Below are 12,274 nucleotides of genomic sequence, written 5' to 3'. Positions count from 1 at the left end.
TATATTTTTTAATTTTAATATAAAACAAAAGTGGCAATAACAATTATTTGTTTCATACTTTGTATTTCATATCATTTTAATTTTTCCTTCCTGCAGCTGTCCCTGTAACATGGATTTTGTGTCTTTACCTTGTCACTAAAATGCTCCCAGAAGTAAGATGTTGCACACTCCAAAAACAAATCAAAATTCAAACCCTTAAATTGTCATGCTTCAAAGTGCTGTGAAAGTATTTTCCTCTTTTCCGATTTCTTATTTTTGTATATTTGTCACTTGAATGCTTCAGATCATCAAACAAATTTTAATACTAGATGATGCCCTGAGTAAATAGAAAAAGCATTTTTTAAATTACGATTTCATTTAAAATTCATCCAAACCTACCTGGCCCTATGTGATAAAAAAAATTCTTTCCCTAATAACTGGTTGTTCAATACTTTGCAGCAACGACGGCAAGCAAGCAGTTGTGATGATTAGCAAGAAGTCTTTATCATCACTGTGAAGGAATTTTGGCCCACTCTTCTCGGCAGAATTGTTTCAATTCAGCCGCATTGTAGGGTTTTCCAGCATGAATTGCCTGTTTTAGGTCATGCCACAGCATCTCAATCAGATGCAAGTCCATACTCTGACTAGGCCACTCCAAAACCATTATTTTGTGTGTTTTTTAAGCCAATCAGAGATGGACTTGCTGGTGCATTAGGGAACATTGTCCTTCTCCTGCCTGAGGTCATAAACTGGTGGCCTTTATCTCCTTCAGGATTTTCTGGTAAAGAGCAGAATTCATGGTTCCATAAATAGAGTCGTCCAGGTCCTGAAGCAACAAAGCAGCCCCAGACCATCACACACTGTTTGGTTAGTTTAACTTCAGATGGAGTGAGACACACACCATTCAAAAAGTTTGACTTTTGTCTGGTCAGTCCACAGAATATTTTCTCAAAAGACATGGGGATCTTTAGGATGTTTTTATTGAAATGTGAGGCAAGCCTTTGTGCCCTTTTTTTGTCAGCAGTGGTTTTGGCCTTGAAACTCTTTCTTATGGTTGAGTCATGAACACTGACCTTAACTGAGTCAAGTGAGACCTGCAGGTCTTTAGATGTCATTCTGGGTTCTTTTGGGACATCCTAGATGAGTTGTCAATGCGCTCTTGGGGTAATTTTGGTAGGCTGGCCACTCCTAGGAAGGTCCACCACTGTTGCAAGTTTTCTCCATTTGTGGACAATAGCTCTCAGTTGGGCAATAGATGTCAATTACCTTTTGCCTGAGTAAAACTAACCGCTAAGACAAAGTTATAAGCTTCATAATATCTTATTTGGGAGACTGATGTCCAACAGTGACTAACACTGGCACAAAGAGACACTCAGATGATAAATATGAACTGGAATTTATTTCTTTTTTTCTACATTCAGCTTAACACACAAAGCTTATTTCACAGCTCAGAGTTCCCTTTTCTTGCATAAATGTACATCTATTGCTTTAGAGTACACTCCCATACAATATCTAACTACTGAAAAGGCTCTATTCTCACAAACGAAGCTGGAGGCAGGGGTTTGTTGTTACTCTGACATCAAGTAGACTGTTAATGGTCCACTATGGAGCACAGATGTACAGGCAGAAAGGCGACAGTAGAAAAGTATGTTTGCTAAAGTGCTGGTGTTCACTTCTGGGCAACTTCGTCAAACTTGGGCTCTGAAAAACACAAAAGAGGAATGGGTGATTACGTACATTTCAAGTACCTACGTCAGAGCTTGTTTATCAAAAAGAAGACAAGATTAAGGACCCTTTCACACCTATAGCTCTGGTCTGAATCATAGACAATCTGTTCTATTGACTACATTTTTTAAAAGATAGGAGTAAAGGAGCTCAAAGGCCCTGTTCTGTTGAAAACATTACTTAAAGATACTGATCAACAAAGATTCATTCCTATCAAGGTCACAAAAATGTGATTACAATGATAACCAAAAAAGGCATGCCAGCTTGTAGTTTATTAGCTAGACTAACCTGTGAATGTGAACTCTGGGAAAGCTGTGAGGTCTCCACCACCATAAAGTCTCTGAAGCTTTGCTATCTCTTCTGCCAGAGCCTTTTCGTACTCTGCACCGGCATCGACTAGCCCACCTGTCGCCCTAAAGGAAGACAAAGGTTAGTAGTCAGTCACACTTGTTGCTTACAATTCTCAAATTAATTATATCAGCTAATGATTTAGTGGATTTTTCAAGATTTGGATGTTTCACTGGCTAAAGGGAGTTTGGTCTCAGTCTTAGGTATCATACAGTTAAACTAAAGTCACAAGAGTTTTAGAAAACTACACAGGCATTTAATAAGATGACCTTATTTTAAAGGCAAACATCTTAAGAGCAGTTCTCAGCATCAAATGTCAGGGCAATGCATCTGACATTTGTGGTTAAGAAGCAGTCGAGCTTGGAGTATGCTTTCATTTTCTCATAGGTGACTACCCTCACCTATGGTCAAGAGCTCTGGGAAGTGTCTGAAGAAATAAGATCACAGATTTAGATGGCTGAAATGAGTTTCCTTGGAAGGATGGCTGGGCTCAGCCTTGGAGATAAGGTAAGGAGCTGCTGATCCTCTGCATCCAAAAGAGCAAGTCCAAGTCCAACATTCAAGCATCCAATTTGGACAAGAGATGCACAGATGCATCAGTTTATTATGAAAGCCTTGGAACAAACATCAGTCATAGGTAAATAACATGGGTATGGACTGATGCCAGAAGATGATGTTTCTGTTGCCTGATTCAGAGGTTTCTTATAAGGTAGATGTGACTTATTGGACAAACGGATCCATTTTCATGCTGGAACACAAGAGAAAATTTTGGCATTGTCTCACATCAAAATAGGCAAGGAAAAACATCTGCATCTGTATCAGCCTCTGATTCATTCTGAATGAGACCCTTGGGTAGACCCAGAGCTCCCTGAAGAGATGATAAAGTCCATCTATCCTGGGAACAACTCTGAATCCCCTAAGGGGAGCTGGAAATGACTGACAGGGAGAGGGATGTGTAAACTTTATCAGCCTGCTGCCACCATGACTGAACCCTGGACAAGCATAGGAAAGCCGATGGACGCCTGGCACGACTCTACCTGCTTCAGTTTCAAGTATTGCAAAATACTTGAAACTGAAGGTCGACTTGGTAAAACAACAACAAGTTCCTAAGAGTACTGGAGCCAGCAGGACAAGGGCACTTCTGTTGTCTAAAAGGGGGCCAAAATTGCCCCCAAGTGGCTGTGGGTAGATGTAGTTGTTTTGAAGAAAACCAAGGCCTAACAATTATTATCTATGACAATCCTCTGTCCCACTGTCATTAATGAAACACTACTTCCATCAGATGGATCTTGTGAAGTCATGCACAGGACAGAATGGCATTCCCATAAGGGAGCAGCACCACAGATGCCAAGAGATTGCCTGTTCTCCAAATGGCTTTCTATATGAAAATGCCAATATTACATTATTTCCATGTTGCACACAGAGAAAACAAGATGACAAGGGTGATGATCCTTTGCTCATTTTGGATATATAAATGGCTAAAAACTTAATCAACTGACTGAAGTCTGTGTAGGTTCTCATTTATCCAGGTCCTGTTTATCCAAATCTTTGTCAAGAGGGCAACTGGACTTTGAGGTTCTTTAAGATGTATTGCCTCCAAAAGGCTTTAACCATAACAAAAACACACAGCCCAATACAGGAACACTAACTGGTCAGGACTCTGCTGTTCACCTACATCTAAATGATACAAGACATTCCTGTAAGGATTGCAATGTTCGGATACTGGCCAGAGAAGATCTCTAGTTTAAGAGAGGTTTCAAGGAAGCCTCCTTTGTCAAGCTGGAAAAAACATCTTCGAACAGAGGTGGCAGGGAGAGACTTCTTATCCCCTACATACATATGTACGCCTTGGATTCCTTTCAGACAGTAATCCAAACAGCGCTTTCAAGCTGGATGACAGGAGCTGACATTATGTGACCCCGGCAAACCTGAAGAGGCCCAGGAGGACATGCCCTCAGGTGAAATTATGTCAATGACTCAGGTAACCACCCAGCATGTGAATGGTCAAAAGAGGCTATAACTTCTGGCTTTGGCCCAGGTCTCTTTAGAACTGAAGAAGCCTTATGAAGGAGAGGCTAAAAGTCTTCAAGAACCTCAATCAAGTCTAGTTGTCCCATGAAAATGATTTGGAAAGTCGTGTACTGACTCAGCTATTTCTGAAAATGTAAAAATTGTCACAACTTTTAATCTTGACGCTTTCTGAAAAATTGAACGTATGATGAGAACACCATATAAGAGAACATTCATTAGGTCTCTACTCCTAAACATGGTTCACAAGTCCCTATTTGGAAGCAGAATGACTTAAAGACTTACCTCGAGAGATTCCACCATGACTGTGACATGACTTAGAATTTAATAAGCTAATTTCTGTGAAAATGTATCCCATGATGGTTTGGCTCAACTAGGGGAGTAGGTACCACCTGAACAGGATCTACAGTTCCCAATAAATCAGTTGTGGATTTGACTCAGAGCCTTGACCCTTTTGTAACACTTTTATCCACAATTAGACCAGTTAACATGATCACTTTTTTTGAATATGCTACCACAACATTTGCCACAAATAGATGCACTGAGCATTTTGGAGGTACTGAGACTTACTGGCTTTTTGAGGAGTAATCGCGTATGGAGTCCAAGAAGAGCTTCTGAATCGGGTCCATTTGAGCTGCAAGTCACAGGAAGAAAAGTAAATTAATACCACTTCCACACAAAATCTTACAAATCAGAACCATACATTGGGATTTCAACTGTCCACTTAGGCAGAACAAATAACCACCAATCCAGTTTTAAGATTAACCCACATGCACATAAGACTTTGGGTGCTAGAAAGAGTAGCCAGCTACAGGCAAAAGAAGGAAAAGGTCAGTCAAAAGGTTAAAAGGTTGCTGTGATAGGTCATGCTAGCCTACACATTGACAGAACTGCTGTACAGTACAGGCCGCCAGTAGTCAAAAAAACATTCAAAAGTTGACTTTACACAGAGCAACCAGGGTACAGGACCACCCGTAACATTTACCATGACAAAAAAAAGGAAGGAAATTTACATTTACACATTATCCATTAACCAGATACACCCAACAATTCACCCATCCATGTAGGGAGTGATTACATTACTTTTACCATGCCACTTAAAATTAAGTGGGAGGAGAGTGAGGGAAGAAGGAGGAGAGAAGTTTGAGGTTAAGAACAAAAATATGACTGGTGAATGCCTGAAACCTTCACATTTTCTCTATCAGTACAAACAGCATTATCGTTAACATTATCTTTAACAAAAAAGTTGCAAAATCAAAACAAACACGTTAATAAAACCACAATACAAAACCAGGGAAAGGGCAGTGTTGAGAATTGTTTTCTACGCTGGAAGTGCTTAAAAAAAATGAAATGGAAAGAAACTGTGAATCCTAAAAGCAAAGGAAACATCCGGAAAAGGTGGAGAGAACAAACTGCACAACCATATTCAAAAGGAACAAAGAAATGGCAGGAAACAAAAGTAGTGAATGGTTTTAGCTGCTGAAATTAGTAAGTGGAAAACTTCAACAGAAGAAAAGTGTCCAAAATAAAGCATGCAAAAAGTCTCATGGCCAACTGTTGTGCAGTTAGTACATGCATCTTATCTAGGATGGCAGGACCAGTGCAAACACATAAGACAATGAGTTGAACTATGGCTACAGGAAAGGTGAGCCAGGCGTATGGTGCAATGGTGCTAGTGGCATGGCAGATAGGGAATGAAGAGGGTAAATGGTATTTGAAGCTTATGGATTTAAGTGATACCAAAGGGTTGTGAGGAACAACTTTTTCATTGAACCAAAAAAAAGAAGTGTGTTTGTGATGTTCGGTATCCTTACAGTTTATCATTAAAACTCATCACAAACGACTACTGTATAATTGCATAAGTGGTGATGAAAATGACTGTTGGTAGACTGCAGGGTCCAGAGGAAAAGAGAAGGATTGTGGGGGAGGGGGAGGTAGTTGTGTGTACCCTGAAACGGTTCAACTTGGTCCGCTAGGGCCTCAGCGGCAGCTTCAGCTTCAACAGGGGCAGCTTCAGCGGCAGGCTCAGCAGCAGCTTCTACAGGAACTTCAACAGCAGGTGCAGCTTCAGCAACTGGGACCTCTGGGGCCGCTTCCACTGCAGGTTCTTCTGGTGCTGCTTCAACAGCTTCTGGAGCTTCAACTGTTGCAGCAGCTTCAGGTTCAGGGGCAGCTGCTTCGGCAGCAACTTCAGCTATTGTTGCTGCAGCTTCTGCAACTACTTCAACCACTGGTGCGGCTTCAGCAACCACTTCAGCAACAACTGGTGCGGCATCAGCTACTACTTCAGCAACAGCTTCAACAATAGGTGCAGCCTCTGTGACGGCTTCAGCGACTGCTTCTGCTACAGCTTCGACCACAGGTGTGGCTTCTGCTATGGCTTCGACCACAGGTGCAGCAGCATCTATCACGGCCTCCACAACAGGTGCAGCTTCTGCGACAGCCTCAGCAACTGGTGCAGCTTCTGCAACAGCTTCTGCGACAGCTTCAACAACTGGTGCAGCTTCTGCGACAGCTTCAACAACTGGTGCAGCGGCCTCCATTACAGGTGCGGCCTCTGCAACGGCCTCCACTACAGGTGCAGCCTCTGCAACGGCCTCCACTACAGGTGCAGCCTCTGCAACGGCCTCCACTACAGGTGCGGCCTCTGCAACGGCCTCAACTACAGGTGCGGCCTCGGCAACGGCCTCAACTACAGGTGCGGCCTCGGCAATGGCCTCCACTACAGGCACGGCCTCTGCAACGGCCTCCACTACAGGCACGGCCTCTGCAACGGCCTCCACTACAGGCGCGGCCTCTGAAACGGCCTCCACTACAGGCGCAGCCTCTGCAACGGCTTCCACTACAGGCGCGGCCTCTGCAACGGCCTCCACTACAGGTGCAGCTTCTGCAACAGCTTCCACTACTGGTGCAGCTTCTGCAACGGCTTCAGCAGCTGGTGTGACTTCTGCAACGGCCTCAACTGCAGGTGTGGCTTCAACAACTGGTGTGGCCACCTCAGCAGGTGGTGCAGCTGCTTTTGCTGCTGCTTCTGCTGCTGCTGCAGCAGAGGTTACTGCCTGAGAAACATCCCTCTTGGGAATTTCATATGTCTTGTGCTGGACAAGTTTCTCTATATCGAAGTATGTTTTAGCCTGGTCTTTGTCTGGGAAGGAGGAGGAGTGCAAGCAGACAAGATAAATTATTTCCTAAAAACATCTGTAAATGAACTATCTTAAATAAAAATTGACCAGTATAAACCCCCCAAATCCCAAATTTTTACACTGAAATCCAAGAGATATCATGATGCATTTGATACATGTACAAATTAACAGGTAAATAAAAAGAAATATAAAAAAATGGAAGCATCAGAAGCCTACAATTTAGCCATAAGGCTATGAGACACATACTATAAAAACATTAAAACTTGAATTGCTTACTTTCCGTGTTGTAAAACTTAGAATATTAATGTTATATTTTAAAATAAAATCAGTCAAAACACAATAGCAACTTGTAGGCTTTCATTTAGTAAAATGCCCATCTATACCTGTAGGAAAAAAGCAGGAAGTACATACAGGAACTGTGGCACAAGTGTCACTTATTCTTTTTCTCAAATCCAGTTTAAAATTTCAATTGCAGCCAGTCCAATTAACAACAGTTAAAGGCCTTTTATTTACAGTACCGAACCCTGACCCTGCAGCTATGACAAAACAGCTGTTGTTTTTACCATGACATGGCGGGCATTTCCATAGGGATCCAACTCCTGACCTTTGCCTCTTTCTGTTATATTTACTCCAGCAGTGCATTAGACTGCATACTGACACATGCAAAAGCTAAAGATTGATCCTTTTGTCATCAGTGCAGCATGATCATGAATACCTCCTATTTGAAAGTAAGAGGTTGAGTTGCTTGTGGCCACAAAAAAAAGTATGCAATGGTGTCCAAACCATTAGGTTAGTATTGTAAAGCTTTCAGCCCTCATCAGCTTCAAAGTTTCCTTCAGCACGCCAAGCCTTAGGGGTTCAGAGAAACAACTGAATCTTAACTTATGTTCTGGCTATTAAACGACTCCATTTGAAAAAGAGCTGAAGCATTTGTTGCCGACAGACTTGTGCAACTACTGGTGCAGTCTTGAATCAAATTGTGGTTTGGGTTTTCAGTTTGGCTCATCACATTTAGGGGTCTTTAGCCAAGGGTCACTACCTAACATGCTTTTAATACACCCACAAGTACAGTAAGATTCTATTAAGAAAATGTTGTTTTAATGCAGACTTTTCAACCAAAATGTCAAATCTGTCATTGCTCTCTAGTGTCGAGTACCTGTATGTTGACATGTCCACTACATGTGTTAGATAAGCAAACCATGTTAACTGAATGTTTTCACTCCAAGAAGAGGGGAGGTGGAGGTACCCTCCAGGTAGGTTCGTTCATGAATGGACAGAGGAATTTCTCAGATATCTGGCTTAACCTAATCTAAGCTTTGTCTCAAAGTCAAGTCTATTTAGGTGATTCCGATTTTTTTATCAGTTAAATGCAAAAGCTGACATTATTGAGCTGTGGAAGATCATTTCAAAGCTGTTAAGTCTTGGCCACATGGCAATATGGTAGGAGTGACTTTAAGAAAACCTACCTGAGCCCTTCTTTGACGACTTCTTAGAACCACCAGATTTTGAGCTGAGAGCTGCAGCTGCAGCAGGCGCTCTTCTCAGAGTGCACCAGCTCTCAGCCTGCAAACACTGACGATGAACACACAAAGACAGAAGAGAAAACAAAATAAACATTTAATAGAGAAATTTCATCATGCAAACTTTTATAACTGTCTGCAGGGAGAATGTTGCCATGTTGCTGAGCTAAAAAAAAGAGCTAAAAGCAATGCATTTGGATTTGCATTTTTATTTGTTGTTGAATTGGAATTCCTAAATTTCCCTCAGGATCAACACAGTATCTATCATTTCGCAGATTTATGTTACTGCTTCTTCCTTCCTCAAAAACTAATATATTGATCTAAGAGAGGTCGTCTTTTCTTGGTAGGAGCCATCTTTAAGTCAGTGACAGCATGCTGCTCTGGAGTGCTGAGATGGGCCATGACCCTTTTGTTTACCTTCAAGGAGCAGTGGTTGGGATAAGGTGACATCTAGTGGGGAGGCTGCAGAATGCAAACAAGCTAGATTACTGCTAGATTTTATGCATTTTTATTGATACTGCCTTTCTCTTTCAATAATTCAACTTCAATGAAGTTCAATAAAACGCAGGGATGGTGTTTGATAAACCATGTTTTATGTATTTTAGTCTTATAAAATGCCATTTACTAGTTGTGCTAGTTGTGCATGATGGGATGGACTCATTCTGTCCATAGATTTAATCACACATGGCAAATATTCCAGTGTTTTCATTCATATTTGGCCCCAAGGGAACATCACCACTACCTCAAAAACAGTCACATTTAACAGTTTATAACAGTACATTTTTTGAGAGCTGTATCCTACATCCCTTATTCATTGTTAACCCTTTTTAAAATTCAAAGTAAATGCATTCCAAAAATCTGACTTTGTTGCAAAAATGTGTGTACATTGTAGCTGTTGAATGGAGATCAATGTAAAATGATAACATCCTTTAACAATTAGGATTCAGTCAGATTTACTGTACCAATTAATTGTTAAATGAAAAGGTATTTTGAGTTATTCTTTATTCAGAAAAAAAACAGCCTGCAAATAGCCATAACTGGCAAATATGGACTATTTTGTATCAAATTAATTATTATTCTCCATCTTTCATTTCAGTATAGAAAAATAGTGTAGCACAGCTTTTTTCATGAAGTGCAAAATTGAGATAAAAATGGACTTAAAAATCAAAGATACTTTAATTACGATTGAACAATTCAAATGTTAATTCCCCACATTTGAGCTTGCACAAACTAACAAAACCTTTGAATGAGTAACGACATTTTTTTTCAGTTTCACAAAATACATTACTTGGGCATATATGATGTTGGATTTTTGCCGATATCCAGGATTTCCTAATCCCTTTAGCCAATACAGATAATCTGATATGTTATAAATTAGGTATGTTTGGCATGTTATTGGTATCAGCAGGTATTAGCAGAAAAAAGTACATCGAAAATATGGTCAGAAATTTTAAGATCTGCCCAGTACTTCTACGTAATATTTTGGCTGTAAAAAAAATCCTATATCAGCTGTAAATATCAGCTGAACAAACATAAGTCAGTTGAGTTTTAGGCTAGACGAACAGACGTACATTAGCTGAAGTCTTTTTCTTTATTCATCATCATTCCTTACACTTTAAAGTCTGTTAAGGACTGAAAATTGTTGCTTTGGTAGTCCTCAAACTTTAAATTGTGTTTTAAGGACTGAAGTTTAGGTCTGAACTATATTTAAATAACAGTATGGATAAAAAATAATCCAGAAATACTGGCATATCTGATATTGGCAAAATCTAATATTCTGTATATTAAAGTATTTCAGACCTAAAGACCAAACTTCAGTCCTCAAAACAGATTTTAAAGTTTAAGGAATGAGGATGAACAATGAAAGATTTTCAGCTGATGTACAGTAGGTCTGTTGGTTCTGCCTTAAAATCCACAAACATATTCATACATTCAACCTTTATAGGTCGATGTTTACAATGAATCAGTAGTAAAAACTGATAGATACTTTCATATCTGCCAATAACTAACTTAATGAGCTAATATCTATTGATACCGATACCGTATGGATAACACTGTGCATTCTTAATATCGCAGATAGAAACGTTTTTGTATTTTCTAGAAACTAGGTCATTTATTGCTTGCTTCTAAAGCATTCAGACAGTTAGTTTAGAGTGTTAAGGGTGAATGTATTTAAAAAAATGAACTGCTTAATAATGGCATATTTATGGTTATATTTGCCCTGAATAAGAAGCCCTAGTAAAGCCCTGCTGCAAAAACAAAACATCCTATTTCGTTGTAATACTTGCATACAAAAGACAAAGTCATCAAGAACAAATATTATGTCTGCCAAAAGATCATTCCACAAACATTACACACTTAGACTTTCTGAAGTTTATCAACATGCCCTAGCTAAATCTACCATGTTTACACCCAAAACAGACACAAGATTTAACCTATTTTGTCCTTTAAGACTGTCTTCATTATCTCTCGTGTATCTCTATTCCCCTGTATTGAAAGTTTAGAGCACTTAAAGCCATTAATCCTCCTTGTAAACAAAAGGTTAGAGACTCTTCTTAGTAAACATGTGCACTGCTAGCATGTGTTGCATGGACGATTTCCAGTCCAACCACTGCCTTCATAATGGTGGGGGCCCTCTAACCTTGCACAAGCATGCTCATACAACCTATAGCTCCATGTTATAGATTTACCACACCTCCCATGTTGGTCAGCACTATCTGCACACTCAGAAAGTCAAGGAGCTTCAGCTGCCAGGCCTGTGTGTCTGTGTTAAGCCTCATACAGCTGTATTTAAGTAGTCTACAATAACTCTTGCTTCTATAAAGTTCACCAATGCATGTTTCAACAAGAAAAACACATTTAGTGAGCTGAGAAAGGAGCTGAAATCATTGTTATCTGCAGGGGGAAGTAATGGTACCATGAGGTTTGTTCAAAGTGTGGAAAACCGAGGAAGCAACAGCCTAATTTACCAGAATTTACCGGATCTGCATTTTCCATGAAAGCAGGAAAAAAAGGCACTAAAGTTTGGATTTAAAGCTGCAAACATGATTACCTTCATACAACCCAGTCGTCCTATCCTCAACAGGGAAGCCGCCATCTTTCCGTGCGGTCTGCCTGAGCTGCTGGGCATCAATGAATTAGGTTACATAAGGAGAAATCACGACATCAGCAACAACAAACACGTAAAATTATCTTTAATTTTAAATATTAGATATATTGACGCCATGCGTGATAAAATAACTACATTCAAAGCTACATTGCACACTCCTGTGAAACAAAGACCAGCCTGTATCGGAATTAACGCTCACTACTGGAATAAAAATGCATCAATTACATTACCTGTTGGTTAAAAGGGCCTTTTCAAGCTTCGGAGATGTTCAGTCTCACAGGCAGTTCTCTCACAGCAGCATGGACATAACTGAGACTGAGATATCACCTTTTATGTAAGCCTTCAGAGAACCAGTCACCGCCCCCTTCCTTCCAACATGTGTCCTCTCACATATGATTTCAAGTCTTTATTTTACTTTTTTT

General features: G+C 40.2%; 1 protein-coding gene across 1 annotated transcript; it reads right to left on the bottom strand.

Moving 5' to 3' along the window:
- Window positions 1-1,359: 1,359 nt before the first annotated feature.
- si:ch211-140m22.7 (uncharacterized protein LOC570370 homolog) lies at window positions 1,360-12,239 on the bottom strand. Its single transcript, XM_041807236.1, has 7 exons — window positions 12,083-12,239; window positions 11,796-11,862; window positions 8,690-8,795; window positions 6,029-7,225; window positions 4,651-4,714; window positions 1,993-2,117; window positions 1,360-1,680 (listed from the first exon to the last, which is right to left on the bottom strand). The coding sequence occupies exons 2-7, from the start codon at window positions 11,838-11,840 to the stop codon at window positions 1,649-1,651; spliced, it is 1,569 nt and encodes a 522-aa protein (XP_041663170.1). The 5' UTR covers window positions 11,841-11,862; window positions 12,083-12,239; the 3' UTR covers window positions 1,360-1,648.
- Window positions 12,240-12,274: the final 35 nt, after the last annotated feature.

The sequence above is a fragment of the Cheilinus undulatus genome, linkage group 15, assembly GCF_018320785.1.
Source record: "Cheilinus undulatus linkage group 15, ASM1832078v1, whole genome shotgun sequence".
In the NCBI taxonomy this organism is placed as follows: Eukaryota; Metazoa; Chordata; class Actinopteri; order Labriformes; family Labridae; genus Cheilinus; species Cheilinus undulatus.
Note: the sequence above shows the minus strand (reverse complement) of the source record. Positions and strands in the feature narration are given on the sequence as shown.

Coding starts and splice junctions, on each gene's coding strand:
- si:ch211-140m22.7 (XM_041807236.1), bottom strand. CDS start 11,840: ATGGCGGCTTCCCTGTTGAGGATAGGACGACTGGGTTGTATGAAG. Junction 8,796..11,795: donor GACGACTGGGTTGTATGAAG/GTAATCATGTTT, acceptor GTTCATCGTCAG/TGTTTGCAGGCTGAGAGCTG. Junction 1,681..1,992: donor CCCAGAGTTCACATTCACAG/GTTAGTCTAGCT, acceptor TGTGTTTTTCAG/AGCCCAAGTTTGACGAAGTT.